The sequence below is a fragment of the Netta rufina genome, assembly GCF_964035555.1.
Source record: "Netta rufina genome assembly, chromosome: 1".
Lineage (NCBI taxonomy): Eukaryota > Metazoa > Chordata > Aves > Anseriformes > Anatidae > Netta > Netta rufina.
In genome coordinates, this window is record NC_140123.1 from 26881687 (window position 1) to 26907079 (window position 25393).

At 36.6% G+C, this 25393-nt stretch overlaps 1 protein-coding gene across 1 annotated transcript in view; it reads left to right on the forward strand.

Moving 5' to 3' along the window:
* Window positions 1-25393, forward strand: part of FREM2 (FRAS1 related extracellular matrix 2) — a gene marked incomplete at both ends in the record, with an annotated part of 121607 nt that overhangs the window by 47689 nt on the left and 48525 nt on the right. The window contains one exon of the mRNA XM_084283665.1: window positions 22584-22730. Within this exon, the coding sequence (XP_084139791.1) occupies window positions 22584-22730 (147 nt within the window). The remainder of the gene's footprint in view (window positions 1-22583; window positions 22731-25393) is intronic.

The following is a 25393-nucleotide window of genomic DNA, read 5'->3' on the forward strand; positions in this document are numbered from 1 at the left end:
TTTCTTTCTTTGATAAGTCAAATTTGTTTTAATCCTATAAATGGGGAAAAATCTATTTATTTTCCTTCATATTGGAAACACTATTATATTGCTTTCCTAAAAAGAGGAACGCTTTCTAAGATTTGCATCTGCTGAGTGAAACTAATGTGCTGCTTGTCTTGGTGGCCTGTGATTTGTGGAACAGTAGTGGCAAAAAAAATTTCAACCCCATAACCACCAGCTTTGAAACTCACAAGGACATGTACCAGCCTTAGGTCTCTGTGATGTGTCCACTGACACGATGTGCAGGTTTAAAGTATTATTGCCTTCTTGTTTGCTTAGATCCAGGCTTTCTGAGGAATCCTTGATTTCTAGTCTAGCCAGTTCATCACATTCTCTGATTCTCGGGACGGCTCACTTACCCTTCTAAGAAGCCTGAAATTGCAACTGGTTTAGGGTTATAAATGTCCTGGAGTTCCCATCCCCATGACTACTTACAGACTTGTGATGCTGAAAGTCATGGCAACACACTGGTCTGCAACAACACTTGTTTAACCTCATGTGCTGAAAGATTATATTTCCAGGGAATCAATTTTGACTAATCTTAATTTTCTTAAAAAAAAAAAAAAAAAAGTGTTCAATTGGAAAATTTGTGAGGTCATCTTTTTCATGTTTTTGGTGTATGTTGCAATTTCTTTTTCCTGGGGTTTGAAAAGATTCAAGGACTCTGCATATCAACACATTTACCTGAAAAAACAACTTTACTATATATGATAAGAATCCTGAACTTCACCTGACCTTGTGGTCATTATTTCATGGCCAAAAATGCACTGGTCTGACAGCAATTATGTCAGCAGGCCCTCCTTAGCATGAGCTTGTCAAATGGTTTTTAGATTAATATGGTACTGAATTGGAGAACAGTTTGAACATTTCTTTGCAAAGTAACATGAAAAGCAGTCATGTTTCTAGAAAGGGGCTTTCTCCCTAATTCCACAGAAGATAAAGGGATTTTGTACAATCGTTCCTGATACCATTCTCTGTCAATTTAGCAACTTAAAGTTTCTCATGTGATGCTTGACCACAAAATGAACAAAAAAAAATGTAAGCCTCTTTTTTTCTTCTTCTTCTTTTTTTCTTTTCCTTTTTTATTGGGGCTATTAAAGGCTTGTGCTGAGATAAGTTACAAAAGATTCTGACATTCATGTGCAGTTATAAGTACTTCTAAACAATCAGTACTTCATAAGAATGTAAATTTATTGTAACTTATTCTTTGTCTTCTGTAAAATTTTAGAGTGAAAGATAGGTTAGCAACATTGGCTTCATGCACCTGTAGAACAGGTAATTCTTTATCATTTCTAGCCTTACTTGTTCAGTCTTTCCCACTTCTGCAGTTTCAGGATGTATTTGTCAGATTTCACTTTGAAAATGTTCCCTTTGTGTTGAGAATCTTACATACATAAATATCAAATAAGAAAAAAGTCCTACAAAAAACTCAGATTCTTTTGTGTTTTGCATTGATCTTTAACCACAATTTTTGATTTACCTTTTTTTATTCATTATATTTTCATCAGGTTTGTTTTACCAAGAAAATCCAAAATATAAAGACATAGGTAGTTCTAAAATGACCTTATAGTTACAGGCTAGCAAAAGATGTGGGTGATTTTTAATACCTGCTGCTTAAAAATAGTCCTTCCTACTCAGTCATACTTCATACAAATACCTGGATGCATGGCATGCCTCAGCAGAAGCTGGTACTTCATACTAGGCTAGGAGTTATTAATAATGTAGCTATTCTATCTACGAGAAAACATTTTTTTTATTTTTTTTTTTTCAGAGTATATTCAGATCTTCTGTTTTGTATGCCTAGAAACATGTTGCTTGTTTCAATAAATTTTTAATTAGTTCTTTTTGGTCTAGCCTTGCTTAAATCTTTAAACCAGTGCACATATACAACAATGCCACAGTGCAAATTTTAGAAAATGAAACTTGCTGCTCAACTAATGTTATTCAAGCAAGATTGTTACTCATTTAGCATCAACAGGAATACCAAAAGAAACACAAAATTATTTTTTTTCCCTGGCAGATGTTTTATTCCTTCCTATTTTGTAGTGGTTAAATGCTTTCATATTTAATAGTAGCATTTTGTCCTTTGCATTGCAAAGATGGCTTCGTGTCTTTTTAAATTTCTGTTTCATGGGAGTAAGATTAATTTCAAGAAATACTCTGATTAAAGAACTAGTTCACGCTAGCTAATAAAGCTAGCATAAAGTTCATGCCAGCTAATAACCTCCCTTAAAAGAGCTCTGCAGTACTGTGCTATTCATATACAAAATACAGACTAGAAAGCTAAAAAATGTATTATATTGTTTTATCAACTGTGAAATACTAGAACATTTTACCATGGTAGTACATAAAATAACGTTTTCTTTCTGTGCTCAAATGTGTTTCTGTGAACATCATATATTGAAACCACTGACATCTCAGCTACTATAGCTTGTAATGGGACTGTAGTATGGAAGACTTAAATTATATACCTACACCATATCTAATGAATAAGAAGAAACAGACCATTTGGACATGAGGAATTAGTTGTCCTCTTCCTGTTCACTGACTGGTTTGGCTGTAGTTAGCTGGGGAAAGCTGATCCTCACATGCTGTGCTGTGCTTGTTAATAATGGCTGTTGCATCATCCATGGTTGATTCATTTCCTTGAACTTTGTGCATCTAAAAACTAGACATTCAGTATCTAAATAAAGATGAGCAAGATGATTTTTCTCTGGATGTTCCTTTATCACCTTAAAAGTTAGAAAGTGATCTACTATTAGTACTACTACTAGTAAATTCTCCATTTAAAGAAGAGAGGAAATAAACAGAAGCATTTTCAAGGTCGTTGGCCCTGGTAGATAATTGTATTTTATGTTAAATATGTGGATTTTTTAATATAAAATGGAAAAAAAAAATCACAGGATTTCTTATATTTAAAATACAAGCTTGTTAATTTTAGTACATATGGAAGAAGCCAAAAAACTAAAAATGGTACTGAAGCTACTTTGCCAGACTTCATAAAATTACTCCATAATTAGTGAATAGATAAACTGATAAATTTCTGATTAAGTTATTGCAACTAAAACAACCGGTGAGATGATATAATAATAAAGTCTGAGATCTAGGTGTTAATTACTATATTTCTTATAGAGCATGCACTGAAATGTCATGCTGGGACTTCATACATAGTGCATGCATAAATCTGCTTCAGTTTTTACTGCTCTTTTTTTTCATTTACAGACCTATTTTTCTATGTATCTGGGATGGTTATCATCACCTTTTGCACACAGATTAAGCATGTTTTAAAGATGTATTTGTATGCGCTCCTACTGTTACTGTGTAACCAGGAAGCAAGACTTTAGTTTATTGTAGGCTCAGATTAATGTAAAAAAACAGTGAAATTGAGTCAGGTCTGAGGTTCTCTCTATACGCCCTGTGACCTTCCTGCAAGAGAGTATGGCGATTCTTTTGCATGCACTGTCATGTACTATTAAAACATCGCTACATTTAAAGTGAACTTGAACAAACATGAAATGCTGAGATAGTTTAATTGGTGCCAGAGGTTAATGTGAAGTTTATTTTGTGTGTATGTGTGTTACTTACATTTACTGTAATGTGACCAAGAGGAACAAAGAAAACTAAAGAACTTGTTCAAATTCATCTTACTCAGAGAATGCAGTCTCTTCACTTCTGTCACATTCATACAGATCTGTTTATTCTCTGATGTGTAGGTAAACAATGGAAGGCTCATGATGCTGAATTGTTTAGTAAATAGTATACAGTTAGAGAAGCATTCAGAAGTGGGTCCTTTAACATATTTCACAAGCTATTGAGGTCTACAAAAACAAAGTATACTTTTTATTTTGTAATATTTTTTGAGATTTTGGTATTTAGCACATTGCTTCAAGTGCACAATTAATCAAAAAAAAAAAAAAAGTTTAAATATATTGTGTGGTAGTTTATGCTAAAATGAAGAAAACCAAAGTTAGATGTCTAAATGCAGGTTTCTGAACATGTCCCAGCAAAAGCACTGAGTGCAGTTTGAGGAGCTCCAGGCAACCTGCCTGACCTCTGTCCAACCCTGCAGAAGGGCATGGATTTCTTGTCGATCCTGTGTTACATTTGCCAGTCCTGTGCAGATGGCCCGGATACCTTAAAGCATCTCAAGTGGCCCTGAATACCTATCTTTAGGCAACAGAATCCTAATCCAGTGACTAGACCTTTACTGACTATAATGGATGCTTAGGATAACTATCTTAGGATACAGATATCTACAGTGTCCAAAGTTAGGTGAAACAAATCCCCACAAATGCTTTTCAAAAGCATGAGTGTAATTCAATGCAGTAATGTCTTCTTACATAGGGAGTCCTGGAGAGAAAGTCGAAGAAAGCTTCCAGCTGCTGCTGGCAAGAACAGAAGAGGAGCTGCAGTTACTGAAACCAGCAGGTCTACAACCTGGATAATTTCTAACAGGGCAGTGATTTGGACTGAGTTTACAAGAGTGAGCTATATGGTTGGTGGAGAGAAAGGGTGAAGGAATTCCATAGGTACCCAAAAGAGGTTCCTGCTTGTGGTATTATTCACCTAATAGCCATCACATTTTTAGCAGAACATTGCTCTTCACAATCTCCCTAATGATTCTAGCAAGTGGGTCAAACCATATGAAACCAGCAAGGGCTAAATTCCTTCCAGACCAAAGGCTTAACATTCTCCAAGTGAAAGTGGGAGTAAAGGGAGTTGACATTGATAACAGCTATGTGTGCTATACCAACCTAAACCGCATTACTGAAGGTAGGGGAGATTGTCTGACACTACTCTGTTGGGAAGGGACCAGTAGAGATTTTTCTGTGCTTCATAAAGTCAAATATTTTTATTACCCATATTATTATCCATAATAATATTATAGTATTCATCAGGAGTTTCCACAATGTAGATTGGCTGTTTCTGTAGTGTAGTGGTTATCACGTTCGCCTAACACGCGAAAGGTCCCTGGTTCGAAACCAGGCAGAAACACCATCTTAGGTTGATAGTTGGCTGAATATGAGCCAGCATTTTGAGTGCTGTATTCAGTTTTGGACCCCTCTCTAGAAGAAGGACATTGAGGTGCTAGAGTGAGTCCAGAGAAGGGCACCCGAGCTGGTGAGGGGTCTAGAGAACAAGTCTTAGGAGGAGTGGCTGAGGGAGTATGGAAAAGAGGAGGCTGAGGGGCAACTGTATTGCACTCTACAGGTACCTTAAAGGAAGCTGTAGTGAGGTGGGGGTTGGTCTGTTCTCCCACGTGCCTGGTGACAGGGCGAGGGGGAATGGGCTAAAGTTGCACCAGAGGAGGTTTAAATTGGATATTAGGAAGAACTTCTTTACCGAGAGGGTTGTTAGGCATTGGAATGGGCTACCCAGGGAAGTGGTTGAGTCGCCATCCCTGGAGGTCTTTAAAATACATTTAGATGTAGAGCTCAGTGATATTGTTTAGTGGAGGACTTATTAATTTTAGGTCAGAGGTTGGACTCAATGACCTTGGAGGTCTCTTCCAACCTAGATGATTCTGTGATTCTGTATTTTGTTCATCACAGGACACATGGTCACTGACAATACAACTATTATCATGTTATTGGTTAATTTCTGACAGCAAAACAGAATTAATCCTCAGCCTGTTACATAAATTCCACCAGTTCTGAATAAAATCTTCATTTTTTTCAATGATGAAAAATAAATTCTTATTCATAATGTGAACACCAAAAAAAAATAAGTTTCTGCGGGTATGGTACTGTGCACAGATTTGTATATCCTTTCTTTTTTTGTGGTGGCAGAGGCAGAACAGCACAAAAATATGGACCAGATCTTCATCTTTATGAATAGTTATTTATCCATTTGTTTCAGCTAAGCTGCGATAATATACACAGAATTAGATTGATTTTGACTATGGAGTGAATACACTGTACTTAATCAACTGTTTAACCTAAGCATTCAGGCATGTCCATTCCTATCTAAGTCTCTGCGTGTATATAGGGAGTTAAATATACATATATAATTCTTGTTTTGAAGATATATACATATATATATAGAGAGAGAGAGAGAGAGAGAACCATTCTGTGATACTCTCTCTATATGTATGTTTAAACAGGGAGACAGTGAAAGAAAGGAACTTGCAGTGTAGGAACATATTTATGTCTCATGTCTGTTGGATCTTGTATTAAAGAGTATTCAGTGAAAGTAGGGTATCTCAATTTTCTTTATAAATTTTACACTGTACAATGAAAGCTGTCCTAAGTTTATCACGTGAAATGTATGTGTCTTGTTACAAATACAGAATACATAGATGTTGGGAAGAAATCCACATTTTTCCCAAGCTGACATGGGTAATGTAAATCTGAGTTGTCAAAAAATTTCATGTCAATCGTTTGTACATATCAGGTGTAATGTATTCTTTAGCACTAATAATATTCTTTGTGTTCAATAAAGGTCATCCTTCATCCACCAGTGTTAACATTAGTAGTCATATTGTTTACTGGTAATTGCACTTTACACAGCCTGTTGGGCAGATTCAAACCATAGAAATGAAAGCTGAACCTGAGTTCATGGCTGGTGTTTGAAATATTATGCTGAAGCCCTAAGTATGGAAGGAGCTGTAGAAATTATATTCAGTAAGACCATAAATGCTTATAATTTTTCATCTGTTGTTATTAATAATACACTGGCAAAGGTTAAAGCATATAAATATTATGCTTACTACAATAAGAATATTTCTATCTTGTTTGGCATATCTCTGAAAAACTTCTAAGCTGTTTGCTTGACAGACTATTTATTTCTTAGGGAGATAATGAAAGTTTTCACATACTGTTCTCTTACTGATCCCAATACTCTGCTTGACTCTAAAAGGTCAAAATTTGTTTTGTATTGACTCACATAAAACTTTCCTAAACATGCTCAAAAAACAAGCTCAAAATCTACAGCAACAGGAAAAATAGTCAAAATAATCCCCTGGCAATTGATTTCCCACTGCCTCTCAACGATGTTGTGTTTTTATGGTGTTTGGTGGAGAGAGGGATCGAATGTTTGGCACAGCTCTTAAGAGATAGAACAGGGCACATAATATTTTTCGCATTCTGAGAAGTTGGTCATTTTGAATTCAATGTATATAATACACAATACTTGCTATCTAGACTTTAAATTTCATACAAGGTGTTTCACTGAAAAAATGTTATGAGTACTTGAAGCTATAAAACTGAGTTATATAACCTTTTAGATGTATCATCGAATCATAGAATTGTTAAGGTTGGAAAAGATCTCCAAGATCATCTGGTCCAACTGTCCCCCTATCATCAATGTCACCCACTAAACCGTGTCCCTAAGCACCACGTCCAACCTTTCCTTGAACATCCCCAGGGACAGTGATGCCAACGTTTCCCTGGACAACCCATCCCAGCACCTGACCACTCTTTCTGAGAAGAAATGTCTCCTCATTTCCAACCTAAATCTCACCTGGTGCAACTTGAGGCCATTCCCTCTAGTCCTATCACTAGTTACCTGTGAGAAGAGGCCAACCCCCAGCTCCCTACAACTTGTGTTTTTTCACTGATACATGATGCTTACTTAAATATCCACATTTTTTTAACTTTGGTTTGGTAATCTTACACTGTTTGGGGAAAGCTGATCACATTTTTTTTTTTTTCTATTAATTTTGACATCAGAAATACTTTAGGTCTGTGTACATACATTATGAAAATGTCTTTAGATAATTTTCACGGTACAGCATTCAAAACATCATTGAAGTGTGTTTCTTGTTATCTAGCCATCATATCAGACTTAGTTCTCTTTCCATCATGCTACATTGTGATTCTTTCTTGTTTCTTTACAACATTTCCACAGGATGCTTGGTTACTGATCACTTAATAGATGGTTATAAGTGTTGATTTGTATTCCAACCATAGACAAAAATTTCTTGCCCAATATAATAAATATGAAATGTTAGAGGACATTCTAGACTTCTCATGAATAGAAGATCACAGTAAGTTTTGCACGACTTGTGTTAATACCAGTTGTTTTTTTTACACTATAAACAGTGTGTTTGCTAGCACACTAGGTGAAAGAGCATGTTCTACCATCAAACTTGATTTGGTGTAAACAAATAGGGATTTGCCAAAAAATATTTTAATTGCTCTTTCTTATTTTCTTTTGATACTGAGCTGGTACTGGAAACCTCTAGGTTAATTCCTGTTCAAACATATTCTTTTTTTTTTTTCTTTCTTTCTTTTTTTTTTTTTTTTCTCCCCTTGCAACCCTTGTGCTACATTTTATTGTAATTTACTGCTCTGAAAAAATCTTCTGGCATCATGTTGAAAGCTACTGAGGAGGCTGCATTTTAAATCAAGTCTAAATCAGTTCCATCAGATTGACACTAAGACACAGAATTATGGAGCAAAGTAAAATTCAGATTCACTCTGAAGGACAGTGAAAATATATGAGGTAAAAAAGTGGGTTTTTCACACCCTCTAGCACGAAAAATGGCAATGAATTTTGTCTGACATATTTCTAGCACCCCTCCTTGTCTGTAGGTGTTGAACAGTGTTAAAGGAAACCTTCAGTTAGATTTCCCACATAGATAAACAGTGGAATAGAGATCCCAGATCATTGCTGGGGTGAAACTTGCTGGAGAAGATTATGAGTTTGGACTAGAGAAGCTTAAAAATAAGGTGAGATGCAGTGTGGTTTCTTTACTTATATTCCCTTCTCTTCTGATATGAAAGATACCTAAAGAATAACTGGAATAATTAAGAGAGAAATGGTTATACAAGAATAGGTGGAACTATTTCTGTCAATAACCTGAACTGATAAGCAGCTGATACAACTGCACTTACTAGTTCAGGGAAGAAAGCAGGATGGAGTTGCAGTTTAAAGATAATGGTCAGATTTTATGTATTGAGATTTGATATCATTTTTATTAGATAGACTTTACAAATAAATTTAGTATTATTTTTCCTTCTTTGAAAAGGTAGGAGGCTGAGACTGAGGTGGACAAATGGTTTTCTTAAGTAACTAGCTTGATAGGCACTTCTTCGGAAAGCTTAGGGATAGGATGCAGCCTTCCACATGGCAAGATGAGACTGACCAGTAGGCCATTTTGCTTCTTTGAAAGGGCTAAAGCAGGAAAGTTTTCCTAGCACAGAAAAGCCTTTGACAGATAGCAACTTGAGGATGTAATTTAGCAAGGGTATGGGCATTAATATGACTAAAGTTGCATGTGCAAATATTAGAATGATTGAAACATTATTATGTACAACATAACTTTTCAGATTTATCTCTGAACAGATAAGGAGTCACTTCCATGTCTTCCTTTAGTATGTGTCCATTTATGTGGAGTCCATTTCTGTTTTGCACAGGGGGATCAGCAGTGAATTGCTTTCAGCCTGACCAACTGGTCACACACTTTTCATAGGCAAGCTCAGATGTACAACTTCCCAGAGGTGTCAAAGAGTGCCAACAATCAGTGCCATTTTATATATTGTATAATTACCTCTGCAAAGATGAATACTTCTGCCATCTCATCTTCTATTAAATCAATTGATAACCACGCCTGTTCAGTGCTGTAGAACAGAGTAAGAAATCCACTCAATAAAATTTATCATCTAACTTATGTTCTTTCATTAATCAGTCCTCCTAAGTCCTTAATTTTCCTCTATATTCGAGAGAAGAAGAGAGAAAAGTAACCTTGCAAGACATCAGGGGAGGGCCCATCTGCCTAAACAATGAGGCTTTCATGGGTAGCTCCAAGCAATTACAAGTTAGAAGGATTTCAGTAGCCATCTATAATTATCTGGCAGGAGGGCTGCCCAGACTGATTCAGTCGGGGATGTCTTTTAATCTCACTGAGCAACTGGTGATCTTTGTCATCCCGTCATCTCTGCCTTGTCTTTGTTGCACCCTCTGTTCTTCACAGCCTTACCCATCCTGGGACTTCCTGGCATAGTGAGCCTCCCTGTGCAGTCCAGTCCCCTGCATGTTACAGCTAGTGGGGATCCTACTAGGTCACTGGGGCACTGTGTATTTCTTGGGGGAAAGAAAGTAAAATTTTGAGTGGCCATGAAATCATTTAGCAATAACAAGTTTAACGCCCTCAGCCAAAAGGAGGATAGAGGTGATGATAGCTCAGCACTGCCTCATCAACATACTTTGAATTGCTGCTGCCTCTGTTTCTGCAGCTGGGGCTAGAGGATTTTTCCCAGTGACATCGCAAGTGCCCCCAGCAGTGCTCCAGCCTGGGGAACTGCTCTGGTTCACATGTCAGCGATGTTGTCACCCACACCGGTGACACACGGGAGCCGGAGGTCATATGCTGACAGGTAAGTGCTGTGCAGCTCCTTTTCAAGAAAAGGTGAGAAGCATCATCTTCAAATCTGAGAAATGTTTCTGCTAGTTGCCATGTTAAAACCACTGTGGTCACCCCTCCCCACACCTCAGTATAAAATCTAAGTCAAAAAAATGTAAACTTGATCCCAGAGGTACTCATATCTGTGTGCGATAGCCAGCAGTTTCAGTGGGATGTGGACTTGGAATTGACAAAAACGTTTCCTCCCTTGCCTTTGGAGAAAAGCTGAAGGATTTTAATTTCTGAATACATGAGAGAGAATGGTCATGGAAATCTTGATCAAGGATTTTCCAACAGGCTGAGTGATGCCAAATATATTTCAACTTGGCACATAAAAAAACATACCTTGGTATTTGAAGGTCAGCATGTGATTTTGTAAAACAAACTTACAAAACCTCCTATAAATAGGATTTTTTAAGTAAATTTATCAAGACATTTCAGTATTCTAGTAGTATATTAAGAAAGAATAATATCTAAATCTATCGTCTATTTTCAAGCTGAGTAAAAGAACAATATATAAATCAGTTCCTAAAACTGTACTGAAAATAAAACTATTTTAGTAACACCATAAATTAAATATTATTTTTAAGATACAGTTTTCTACAGATCATTTTAATTTAATTTAAGTACTTACCTTAAAACATGAGTAAAGATAACATGCATATGCAGGGAAAAACAAAGAGAAAGCATGTATTGGAAGCATGTCCTATCAAGGTTGAGTTGTCATCATTTCACAGTCACTTCTGTGCCCTGCCGCTCTGCTGTGTTTCAGCTGAGTCTGGGCTGCTCCATTGGGAGACTCAGAGAGGTCATACTGTTCTGGAGTTTTGATTCTGCTTTTCAGTTCTGAAGTAATTTCCCTCCTGTACTTAATTTTCATATTTAAACAGATTTCTTACATCTTCACTTTAATCTTCTTTGAAGGAATTTTTGGCTTCTCCCATGTTTTCTTTTTTTCTCATCTTGTCATACTCACTGTGACTGTGGCATTAGGACCATTTGATACAAAGTAAAAATATAGGAATATAATCACTGCCTTAGGAATATGCTGCCGTGTTTTGTAGTATATTCCTCTAGTAACACTGAAAAACCCATCATAATATAAATATATATATTAATGCAAACATATTTCCTTCCTCAGTAGCACTAATATCTTTGAATACCTCTTTACAAGACTTGTCTAAAGGCAAAGTTACAATACATTTTTTGTCTTTGTCTGTATCAACAATGGTTGGTTTTTATTTTGTATGTTTTCAGTTTTTTACTCTGCTGTTCCTGAGCAGGACTAAATCACCTGCCAAAGGATATAGGGTTGGCACAGCTTAAAAAGGATCAAAGGTACCACAAAGGAGTTTCTCTGGTCAAATAATATTAAAAGTATTTGAGATTGCCTGGTGCAATGACTCTGAAATGAATTAAAAGTGAATGAACCCACCTGACATTTGTTCTCCTCCAGTCAGTCGGGCATTTTATTTGTTGCCCTGCCAGAACAGAAAAGGAAACAAAATTCAAATCTGTGAAAGTGAAGACTTAATTAAAAAAAAAAAAAAAAAAAAAAAAGTTCAATCACTTGGACAGGGACTTTTCCTATAGCTGCTCAGTCAGTTACAGAAGAAAAACCCAGCTGATAAAACAGGAAAGCTGTTGCATTTTATTTAGAGTAGGTTTTGCAAATAACAACAACAATTTTCATCTGAAATTGAGAGGAAATCTCTGCAAAGACAGCATTCATTGGAGTTAAAAAGTTAAACTACTTCTTCAAGAGAAATTTGACAGTTAATTTGACACACGTACCAATTTCAAAGTCATTATGACAAATTAAAGGCCTCAGTTTCAGATGGCACCCAGTCACCTACCCTAGCTTTAAGCAAGGAAATGACTTCACAAGCACTTAAGTATTAGACACATGTAAAGGACTTTGCAGTAGTGGGGTTTAAATTAAATTATGTTTTAAAGGAAGGGAAATTGGTAGAGTCTTTTTCTATACATACAGGAAATTCTTAAAATAATGTTATTATCTAATATTTTTTCTTAAGTATAAGTCTTACAGGACACTTTGCTGATATTAATTAGTTTCAGGTCTGAGGCTGAGGATACCCTGTGACTCTTGAATTTAACACTTGCTCTGATTAGACTTCTAATGGCAATAGTTCTCCTATGAGCTAATGTGTGTGTGGCATTGCTTTAAAGGTACAAACATGAAGTCCTATATGGGACATTAAATAAGCAAGTGGAGCTAAACCCATTACAATGTGATACAATGAAGTGAACCTTGCTTCAATTCAGCTGGAGTCTGCTTTTTGGGAGAAGTTGTCTGGCGCCACAATAGGAATTAGTGAGCAGAGACCTGAAGAGTATTAAGTTTATTTTAAGAATGTGTTGCCAGAAATCTAATAAATTTACTTACTGCTGCAGGCCATGCGTGCATGAAACTTTACTAATCCAGGTGGTGTGTTTTTTTTCCTTCAGAGGGGGGTGCAGGGTGGGGATCCTTAGGAAAAAAAAGATATTCTGCTTTAGGTAATGTGGACATTGTTTAATGATAGACATGACAGCTTCAGTGGTATGTTTGTATTTTTTTCTGTTACTAGTCACAAGGAAGTTTAAATTCTTTTCCTGATGTGATTTTGTTTACGACTATACAAAACGCTAATTAGTTTAATGAAAACACAAGAATAATTGTTTAGTAAGAGAGTAATTCTTTTAACCAAATAGATTTTGGGGAGTTGTTATTTTTAAATAATCCAAAGTCGAATTTCAAAGTGTTTGAATTTTCAAGTTTACTGATTAATTACAATTAATTATTATTATTATATCAAGTTTACTTATTAATTACAATTATAATTCAGGAATAGTTGTATCCTGACCTTTTTTAGAACTCCTCTTCATTCACCTATGAAAATCACATCGTCAGACATTAGGCATCTGAAAGTTAGCCAGCTAGGATGATTGGTTGAATATTCTCTCTTTATTTTCAGTGGAGTGGGTCAGCTCTTTCCAGATCATAATCCATCTGATTGCATCAGATGTACCTGCTGTTCCTGAGGATGCAATTTTTTCCTTTTTTTTTTTTTTTTCCCCTGTTCATCATCCTAGAAATGTTGACAGAGCAAAATAAGACTTTTCTTCTGTTTCACTTTCTGCTGTGTGATAAGTACAGTATAATAGGAGTTTTGGCATGAGCCTGCAACACCCGGTGTTTTTTAAAGGTCTTCCTTCCAAACACCAGCCTGTCAGGAACTGCTCGATGTCAAATATTGGCCAAGATCAGGTACATGCAGCATAGCTTCAGGTTATTTTTGTAGTGTACCTTAATCCCATAGCATGTTCATGTTCACCATTTTTAGATACCCTATGCAGTTTGCTTTGCTTTGCTTTGCTTTGCTTTGTTTTGTTTTGTTTTGTCAGTGCAGGCTGTGGGGATTTTTGCATGCAGGCTGAGGTTAGGGCCTGATTACAAGTTGTGTTGAGAAGATTCTGTGATGAATGCCTCACTCATGTTGACATTCAGTGACAGAAAGTGTTTCTAGAATGAAAACATTGGGAATTCTGATTTGTGTTGAGAACAGTCTTGTATTAATTAGTGAATATACTTTATGTGGAACTGATACTTCTGGTACTTCAGCTGCTAAAGCAATCTTTACATAAGAACTGTATGATGATCTTTCCATTTTATCAATGGGATTTAGATCAGACCTTTTGGCCTTTGTCATCCTAGTAACCTGTCTGGCTGCACTGTGAATGCTGCTATATCTTAAAGTTATTTTATTGCACATATATACATAGATCTAGTGTTACATATACATTCTTTTGTGAATACTCAGTGCTTTCTTAGAGTAAAATCTAGTCTGCATGTGATATATTTTAAATGTCTACTTTAAAATGAGATAAATCAAATTCTAGACGGTGACTTGTGGGAGAAAGTATTAGCTAAAGTGATTCTGTGAATCCTACTCTGTGTCTCCAGCAATAAAAAACTCATGAGTTGCTAAGACTTTGACTAGAGCGATAAGAAATGTTTGTATCCTGTGAAAATGTTTTGAGATATTTTATAGAATCATAGAATGGTTTGGGTTAGAAGGGACCTTAAAGATCATCTAGTTTCAAATCCCCTGCAATGGGCAAGGACACCTTCCTCTAGAGCAGGCCACCCATAGCCTCATGCAACTTGCCTTGAACACTTTCAGGATGGGGCATCCACAGCTTCCCTGGCAGTCTGTTCCAGTGCCTCACCACCCTCAGGGTAAAAATCTTCCTAATGCCTAATCTAAATCTACCCTTTGTTAGTTTAAAACCATTACTCCTTGTCCTATTACTGGAGACCATCTCCAGCTTTCTTGTAAGCCCCCTTTGGTTACTGGAAGGCCACTATATGGTCTTACCCTGGAACCTTCTCCAGGTTGAATAACCCCATATCTCTCAGACTATCTTCATAGGAGAAATCTGTGAGATGGCCTCCAACCCTCTGACCATCCTCATGACCCTCCTCTGGACTTGTTAAGGTCTGAGTCCTTCTTGTGCTGGGGTCCCCAGGACTGAATGCAGGACTCCAGTTGGGATCTCATGAGAGTAGAGGGAAAGAATCACCTCCCTTGACCTGCTGGCCTTGCTTCTTTTGATTCAACCAAGGATACAGTTTGTTGAGGGATTTCTTGAAACAGCAAAAATCCCATGGCTTGCTGTAGCTGAGCAAACCAAGCTACCAGGGCAACTATGAGAAGTTCCCATGACAGTGTTCCCACATCACCCAATTGAGGAATTCAGGAAAATATTGTTACCAGTAGCTGGCCTCAAGGACAAGGTCTATGTGACTGCTAATCACAAGGGGGTTGTTTTCTTGCAGGTGGGGTTGTTTTCTTGTAGCTGTTTGTCTGAGTGCTTTTGACCAATAATCTTGTGTGAAACACTGTCCACCCCTGTTAAGTTCTCTATAAAAATTAGGCTATTCGGGCAATAAAATGGAGCATGATCTGACTCTACTGGTGTCTGTCGTGCTTTTGGCCGTGCTTCCTGCAACAACAGTTGGCTTTCTAGTCTGAAAGCTCACATTGCCAGCTCATGTTGAGCTTCTTGTCAACCAATACCCTCCAAGTCTTTCTCCTCAGAGCTGCTCTCAAGCCACCCAGCCTGTGGGTGGACTGAACTATACACCTTAAAGACTTAAGGTAGACTATAGAAAAAGACAAAAATTCAACATTAATTCTCTACCAATATTTTCAGTAAAGAGATTAATGAAAGGCCATCTTTTTGTGGAAAAAAGAAAAAAAAAGAAAAAAAAAAACACCTTTGATTTTGATGGATTTGTATTTTCAGGGAGAAGAGGAATAATTTGAATATTTTTTTCTCCAGTTGTACTTTGTTCAGTCTTTCTAAGAACTTTTAGGGTAGCTTGAACTTTTTAGGGTAAAAGGTGTCACCTATTTGTCATCTTGGTTGTACACATTTTGGTTGTACACTGAATTCATGAATTTACACAATTGGAACCATAGAAAAGGGAAGCAGTCAGCGTTTCACAGAGCTAGTCTCCTATTTACAGCACAAAATCACAAACCAAAAAGTGGATCTTTTGAATTCCCTGGAATTCAGTTACAAAGCTAACCACCTAATATCCTTAAAGCCTTTCAACTGCATGTGATGCTCCTGTATCTGTCTTTGATGATTCAAACTGGGCTTCTCTTAATCTGCTTTGTTTTTGCCTTCTTCAAAATTTCACAGCCTCTCGGTATAGCCAATAGAGTTAAAGTTTTCCTGGCTTTTAGTGAACTAATTTATATAGACCTGATTTAAACTGAAATTAATTTAAAGCTATGAAGACCCAGTACACATTTGCTTCTACAGTTTCTCTAAAAGAAACTCTGATTAATCTCTTAATCAGAATCTGGTCAATCTGCTGCAGAAGAACTGTGCATAGCCTTGAACTGAGAATTCCTTAAATTAACCTGGCATGAATCTCAGACTGTGCTTGGAGACGTCCTTAGTTACGCTTAGTTGAATTTTACTAGGGTCAAAATTTAATATGCACTAGTTAGCTTTCACATTCAGGTCTCTTCTATGGCCTCCCCTTCTCTCTCTCTTTTTTTTTTTTTTTAACAAAGTCACTGTACAGTATCCTTCAAATATTTTTTTCTGAAACGTGACTTCAAGCATTTTCTTAGTCTGAGCCGTGACAAATGCACCCATTCCATCTCGTTACTTGGGGGTAGACATAAAACAGAAGCAAAAAAAAAAGAGTTACAGAAGCTACTGAAAGACGGAAACTGTCTGCAGCTCATTGGATACCAGCAATTACACTCCAGGCAAGCCAAGTCCATAATGCTGGGAAGTGTGTGTTTTCTCATGGGAAGTCAGAGAAAGCATTGTTTTAGTCCCTAATCACTTGGGGCTAGTTTTGGGGGGTTGGTTTTGGTTGTTCTGCAAATATATTCAGTTACAGTGGCAGACAGAGTGCAGAAGGGTGCAGAGTTCAGCATTTTTTTTAGTGATTGGAGTCACTTGTATTACATTTGAGAAAGACTTATAAAGATGGAGCATTTCAATGGGTTTGTAATAGGATACAATCATTAGATTAGCTTATATATTGTTGAATTCAATTCAAAACATTCTAATGATGTGTTTTAAGTGCTGGGTGTACTTATGTGTTTCACTTCTGTAAATATTTTTTCTATATGAAATTAAGGCAGTTTTACAAGATATTTACAGATGATCCTTCATAGCAGAGAGAATAGCATATGATGTGCTGCCCTGATAGATTGAACAAAGAACATTTATTAGCTATTTTTAATTGTTCTTTTTGAAGCTTGGCAGACAAAAGGTTTACTTGAGACCTCTGCCTTCTTAACCTGGAGCTGTAATGTACTGGGACTATAACTCAGTGTGGCAAATCAGAGTTGTTGAAACAACGTGTCTTGATCTGAGCATTCATATCTTCTCAATCTTTTTTCTGAGTATATTCGTCAGGAGTAGAATCACCTAAGATACCTAAGATTATATGTTCCTTCTGTAATCTGGAGAGAGAAAAAAAAAAAAAAAAAAAAAAAGTTTATACAAACCATGAATCATGAATACCAAATAGTGTGGGGATAAAAAAAACTGGGAAGTGCTAAGGTTGGAGACAGGGAGCTTCATGGATAAACAGGGAATCGTGATGTTGGGGACAAAGATTTCTGTGTTTCATATCAGATTTTCCTTCTAATAAAACTGTTGAAGTAACTTTATCCTGGTATATATTAAATAAGTTGACTTGGCACAGAAGAAAGAGGCTCTCTCTTGGCACAGAAGAAAGATTTTTTATCAGAGGATAAAAAAAATGGAACAGATGTCTAAAGATGGAAGATTATGTTTTCTTTCCTTTGCCTCTATGGCTTTGTTTTCCCTACAGGTTGAACTTGAGTTCAGGGGTGGTTTTCTTTTATCTGATTTTTTTTTTTTTTTTTTTTTTTACCTGCTGCAATGAGGAGATCCATAGGACGGAGAAGGGATAGCATAGTGCCAAATTCAGTAACCCTGTCTGAATGGGACACCCAGCAGAGTCAAATGTTTTGAACCAAGGAAGAAAGACTGCAGCTCTTGCAGGCATGGAAACAAATCACCAAACAGTAGCAGGAACTGGAGAGACCTGGACGGAGAGAGAGGAAACATGACTTGTTAAAATGTCTTACTGTTGTTCTAGTTATGCCGTACAATGATTCCTGAACTGTAGGCAGGCTGTTAATGTTTCACTGCTGGTCTGGTTCTCCTTTATTAACCTCCTATTGCGGTCTGTTCAGGAAGATAGATAAGGAGAGAAACAAGGAAAGACCAAGAGTTAAAAATTTTAAAGGTACACTCCTTTCTTGGTGCTTGCTTTACTAGTCAGATTGTGAAGATAATGATGACTATTTTATAATTTATTGCTCCTTCTATGTTTTCTGACTGATTTTCTTCATTTTGTCTTTTTCTTCCTGTCTTTCTTGTGATTGATTCATGTTCTGTGTCCTGGAAGAATTTATAGAAGTTGGTTTTTTTGTTTGTTTGTTTGTTTTTTTTTTTTTTTTTCCAATAAACAACCTCCCCTAATGACTAAAGAGAGTAGATATGTTGTACCATAAAGTTCTACAAGTACAAGTCAGCTGTGTTTGTTCAGACTCCTATCTTGTGGACACAGTGAGTCTGTGTGGCTACACTTACACGGGTCAGGCACTCTTTAGTTGATTCATCTATGCCTGATTACACCACGGCTACAATGCAGGGAAGCCAGTATCTATATCAAGATACATCAATTTCTATTTGTGTCAATAAGCGAAACCTGTGGTGTAGCTGTATGCTTTTGTTGCTGGATTATGGCTCTGGGGTAGCTCCTAGGGAGAGCAAAGCCACAATCAGGCCTTCTTTATGGAATGCCCCATCAGGCCACCAGTGCTGAAGAGACAGGATTTAATGCAGATTTTTATTTTTTTTTATATACTGTTTTCATGGAGCCCAGTGGTCTGCTGAGAGAACTGGAAGTGATTCTTTCCTTCTCAGAGCTCTCTGCATCATGATGGAAGGTTCTGACAATCTAATTTGTATTTCACATAGAGGTTTTATATCTTTTTAAAGATATCTGAACAGAACAGGTGGAAAGGTAAATGCTTAAATGTGAATATTCATTTTAATATTTTTCCCTTTAACCAATTGTGCTGACCAAGCTCTCTTCCCCTTCCTCTTTTATTCATGGTCAGTAACAGAAACTGAAGATCCAGATGACTTGATCTTTCTAGAAATTTATAGTTTGATGAACTTTGCAAAAATAATGTAACATTGTTTTCTGACAGCTGACCAATTTGGTGACAAAGACCCATTCTAGGTTGCATCTTTCTTTGACGTGTCATATTTAGGCACAGCTTTTCAGAGGAAGGTGTTCCTCATCAGCCTCAGTCAGTCATGAAGTCACTGTGTGGCCTACCTTGCTCAAGATATTTAGCTTCTTTACAAAGCTTTGATTGTGTCTCAACTCCTGCCACCTCCATTCCCATGAATGCCTCCCTGCACAACATCCTATCTATTCAAGTTAGCATCTTCTCTTTTAGCACTGCTGCACTCTGATCCCCAGCAAAATTCAAGAAATTGGCTTTCATGCATCACTATAGCAACATTCTGCCAACACATCTCACTGATACAAAGCAAAGTTATTTTAAATTTATCTCCCTGTAACTTGGCCCTCATTCCTTTTGTTTAGTTTTAAAAGTGCTCTGGTAATGGTTTTCCTCTCCAAATTTCTGATGTATTTGTAGTACAAGCACTTACCTGGAAGAAGAACAAAACCAAAGCTGTCACTGATGCATAGTACCTTAATTATTTGCCTAGCAGATAAACATTTGATTGAGCCTAAGGAAAGTGCTAGTGAGCAACGCAAAATTCACTTGCCTATAGAAATATTATGGTTAAAAATAGGATAGATTTAATTTGATTTAATAGGGAACCAAATAAAGATGGCATATGCAATCTGATATCTTATAATTTCTTTTATATCTTGGAAATTTTTATGCCTCTGTCAAATTATGTTTAAATTGGCCAGAGTGTTCAAAGGTGGCACGCTTAGGCAGTTTTTCTAACAAAACATATTCTCTTCAATTTGTCCCAATAAACTAATGGGAAGACACTTGCTGTGTTTAGCTAGCGCTATAGTTACTGGATTTATAATGATGCTCATTACAGTTCTTGATTACTTATTGCAGTTTTGGTATGTGCATTTGTGGCTTTCCCTTTGTAACAGCTGAGATGAAAAGACTGGAAGGGCAAGGAGTCACTTTCATGACCAGTTCCCTCCTTTCATTTATGTAGTACCATTGTTTTTATGTTAGAGAGGTTACATGGTTAGCTGTGTTGTGTTGCATTGTGTCATGTTGTGTTGTGGTTTGTTTTCTAGCAGACAGGTGACTATAGAAATATGGAAGCATAGCTTTGAAGTAGAGTGGAAGCAAATGAAGGGTTGCCTGTTTGCTCAAAGGAACAGGCTGGAAGAAACTGGAAGGGGAGAACCAGCCTGTGTCTCTTCCTCCAATAGTTAAGCCATGAGTGAACTGAAATACATAGATATGTGCCTCTGCTGTTCAGAGGAAGATATTTTATTCCCTGGCTTTTGCACAGAAGTGTTTAATTCTAAAGGGATTTCTTTGAACGCTTGAGACTGATGTTACCTGAGCTAATCTTGTTCTGTAGCAGCACCTTGTGGGAAGGAGATCAGACTACAGCTCCTCACACCAGCCAACATTCCCAGAAGATAGTTGCTGCGTGAGCATCTGTCTTCACTGAGCTCAACAGGTTGTTTTAGTCTTGCAGTGGAAGTTACAGGATTCCCCTGAGTAATTCCAAACATATCCTATAGGATGATATACGGAACTTGATTTGTCCTGCTTTTTAATCTGTGACACCCAGAATCCCTGCGCCGACAATAGATGCCTTTTTACTGTGGAAAATTAGTGAACAGATGGAGGTAAACTGTACATGACAAAGTAAAGCTACGCTGTATTTTATCAGAAATGTGTTAATCTATTTTGATATATTCAGTCTGTTGCACAAATGCTTAGTTTACAGACAGTGAAATAGCTGCTAGTTCTTTTCAGCTCTTATCTTTCCAGCTGAAAAGAAATGCAGCATTTTCAGCTGGGCTTTAAAGTGCCATTTGTGTACAGTTGTTTCTTCTGGATTGTTTTTTTAGACTAACATAAGCCTCATATAGTCTGCCATTTCAGTGACCACTTCCTATTGGGTTCACAGTTGTGCAAATCCTATTAATTGTAGACACATCAGCTTAGTTTTTGCTGGAAATGAGAAATTAGGCTGAGACATGCTCATATTGGAGGCTGGTGCTTAGTGTTTTGCAGCTGGAGTTAAATGGCTTTGAAATCATCCCCTCTAAAACTCTGAGTGATGCTTCTTGAATTCTGGTATTGCTTTGACTTCAAAAATAGAGCCTACTTTTGCTGATCTGGCCATTTTTGTTAGAGAAGGACTGTGAAAGTTCTTTATATTATTGTAAGAGAAGTATGGTCTTTAGCTTAAAGATGATGCCATGGACACCAACAAGTACCACCCAGAGATGCTGACTTGGTCTGCAGTAGCCATTTAGGTCCCCTAGCTGAATGTTCTACTTACTATACAGGGCTTTCAATTCTCAGTGTCTGAGTGCACAGAAACTCAGACACTCTATCCATGTTCAGCATGATCTCAGGGAAGCTGTTGTGCAATTGCTATGTTAGAGGCCTTGGAAGGGATCTCTGGGGTCTGCTTTCTTTCCTGGAGTGTGGTACTGCTGCTGTGCCTGCGTGAAAGCTGGTGAGGACATCTTTTGGTCTGTTGAAAGCTTATCTCTCAAAACACATTTCAGCAGCTTACACAGTTTGGGGTACTCATGGTACCTCTAAGGTAAGCTCATTACAAAATAGTTTAAAAGAATGCCAATAAGCATTTATGTCTCCCTAAATCTCCTTAGGTGACACAGGCAATCATACTGGTATGTTTAACCCAACAGTTACAAGCTTGTAAGCTAAGGAGAGCATCAGTATAGCTATAAACTGTGGCGTGTATCAGAGATACTTAATTTTATTGAAACCATTTCTTATTTCAGTGTGAAAGCTTTTCCTAAATCACACAGTGCTCATACATATGTTCTAAACCAGGAAGACCGAAAATTGTTAGATTTAGTGAATAAAGTACTGAATTTGGAAAGCTGGCTATATGGGTAAAGGCAGGCAGATGGTAGGTGCCATTTCTAGTCTCTCAGGATAACAAGGACCTTCCAGTGCTTCTGGCAGTCCTATCATATCAAGGAAGTTCCATGCAATGTCCATTGAGTTTGTCATTTGGAAATGCAAATATGGTTCTGCAGAAGCTTGTATCATCCACAGTTTTTGTACTTTATGAAAAAGGTATTCTAAATACAATTTAATGAATTCTTGTTCATTTCCCTTGGAGGAAAAAAAAACAGCATACCTTGGAATGAATGGGACTAGGCTGTATACATTTAAGGTAAACGTATTCTACATGCACCAAATTTATCACAATTGAGTTGTTTATTTGTTATTTCTTTGCTTCAAACCTATGCTGGAATGTTAATGTTCAGCTAAGATTTTACCCAGAATACATATTTTCCCAGGATACAGGTTTCATTAACGTCAAAAGGCAAAGTACTCTTTAGCAAATAGGAAAATGAATAAGTATGTCTTTTATTTTGCAGGAGGCAATAAGCTGAGGAATCAACATTTTCGTCTAAACTGGGCATGGATCTCCTTAGAAAAGGCATATTATTTGGTAAATGAAGATTCCAAATATCTTGATGTTGTTCTTAAACGGAGAGGTTACCTGGGAGAAACCTCTTTTATAAGTAAGTTCAGTTTTAGTCTTCTTAATTACTTATGAACTAAAAATCCAAGACCTAGTCCTTCCTTCTTTGATTTGAAACATGAAAATTTCTGTTGGCTTCAATATCAGAAGAGGATCATGTAAGCAAGACTGGTTAATCAATATGAAACTGAAGCTGACCACAGCATGTTATTCTAATTAGTTCTTCAGAGTGCTTCTTCCCTGGAAATAATTTTGTTTTTTTGGATTGAATTTTTGAAAGTATTTTAGTAATTTAGATTTTAAGTATTTAGTTGATTATAAATATAAAAATGTAATGTTTAAATCATAAAACATATAATGAAATAAGAATAATACAACAAGTTATTCTTTTATTCATTTAGAAGTGTTTAGAAATATGTGTTTTTATGATACAGACATATTTTCACATTTCATACTTTAGTCTGTGTTTGTAACAAACTTTTTTCACTAGCAGAACAAGTTTGTGACTTCAGGTAATGAAATGTTTGTCTGTGGACCCAATTTGGAGGACACAAAAGGCTCTGTTACTCAGGAGGACATCATTAAAACAGAAAAGAGTAAAATGTATTCTTGCTTTATGCCTTCTCAATGTGCAGTATTTCGAAATGCTGGCAATATTGTATATATCCCAAATTAGCATGAAATTATATCAGAACAAAGAAGTGATTGTCCTATATAAAAATTTAAGTCAGAGTTCCTCTAGCTGATTTACCTCCATGCAGTGGAAAACAGCAAGCACTGAAGAAAGTCAGCAGCCTGTGGAACGCGTTTTTATTAATTGGAAGAAAATGAAAATATTTACAATTAAAAATAGTTTATGAGAAAATGCATAAAAAATATCACAGAACTGGACAGGTTTCTCAGTGTGGAATCTTCAATATTAAAAATACTGGAATGTTAAAAATTTTAAGGTATATTTTTAAAGAAGCAAATACATCTATAATCCTAATTTCCAAAGTACTTTTGTATCTTCTGAAATCTCGTTAGCTTCACAGCCTAAAGGGTCTCCTATAAATAGATGACAAGGCCAGTATTTTCCCACAAACTAACATAAAAAGGCTGAGATGTTGATGTCTGCTTCTTGCCAAGAGGTATTCTAAAAGGACTGAACATCCTTTCATGCCACCTTTCATACACTTGTGTATGTATTTATGTGTATACATATATGTATGTCATCTATAAACAGCAATTAACCTGTAGCACACAGGTTAATTAGAAGACTTGTACAGATTTTAACTAATCCATGAGTAAAGTGGTAAGTTTTAATGAATGGCAATATTTACTCATCACGTGTGCAATCAAGGATTATTTTATGATCAGATATCTAAGGTTGATACTGCTGTTGTATTTTTTTTCATAGACTACAGTTCCCATCCAGATTTTATTTTCCCTGTAATGGCTGTAGCAACCAGAAAGGCTGCAATAAACGTACATCATTTTCAGGGCATTGTGAACTGGTCTGGTTAGCAGCTACAAGCAGTAGGCTCATTTTCTTCAGTTAATGTTGGCAGTCAGTTCAGGCTGATACAAGAGGTGTTGAAAGCTGTTTGCAGTGTCTGGGGAGTGAAAAGGTGAAAAAAGATTGCATTATCACATTTGATAGATATTTTTTTTAAGAGAAAGTAAAAGAATGAGAATGATGAATGAAACACAAAGTTATGGACGTGTGGTTTAAATTAACTACTGTTAGTGGTTAACAGATACTGGATAGACTTCTGCCTTTTAAAGAGTTTCTACATAATGTTCTACCTATGGATTCAAATTAAGTTTCTGAACTGAACTGACTCAGAGCAAAAGATCTGACAAGAAAGTTTAAATAACTTGCCTCTGGTTGACTACCTTAATCCTGCAAAATGGAATTACTGAGCAGAAAGAATATAAAAGGCTGTCAGACAGCCTTAAACTGGGAGGGAAACACCAACAAAAAGCCATTTCAGAGCAGCCTGGATCCTCAGGCTGTAAGGTCTTGGTGGAAGGAACCTTACTGGATTTTACCCTGTGGCTTTGCATTTTCAACTTGACTTGAGTTGAAAAGTTTGCATTTAATGATCATCGTTATGCAAACACTGAAAATTCATAAATATTATAACTACACTGGATAATTATAAATTAATTCCAATGGATAATCATTTAAAAAATAATAATATCTTTTTTAAAAAAGCGCTTACTGTAGTGGAAATGACCATTACCACAAGGGCTCAGATTTTACATCTTCTATCATCTGTGTTCCCTATGTTTTACCTCTTTGTGTCTTTGTGTTTTTCTTAGCTTTCCCCTTGAAGGCTGGACTTCCCAGGTGTGTTTTATTTTTTGTAAGAGAAATAAATATTATCATGGGTTTCAGGCAACATGTTATTTAGATGATATGGAACAGAAGAGAACCCAAAACGTTAAAGGGGAAACAAAATCTGTTGGTCTTTTTGGGCATGCATAGGTGAATTACAAAGAAATGGAAACCTGATAATCTGCTCAGAGAATTTAGCTTTTCTAGGAGTTAGTTTTGGTTTGGCTAACTCTGTCTTCATAATATTAATTGAGGCTTCCACTGCTATGTGTGACACCAATATAAAATTGATTCAGCAACAAGAACTGTTGCAAAAAATAAGCTTTTTTTTTTTTTAAGCTTTTTTTTTTTATTTATTTTAAGATGATGTAATGAGAGAA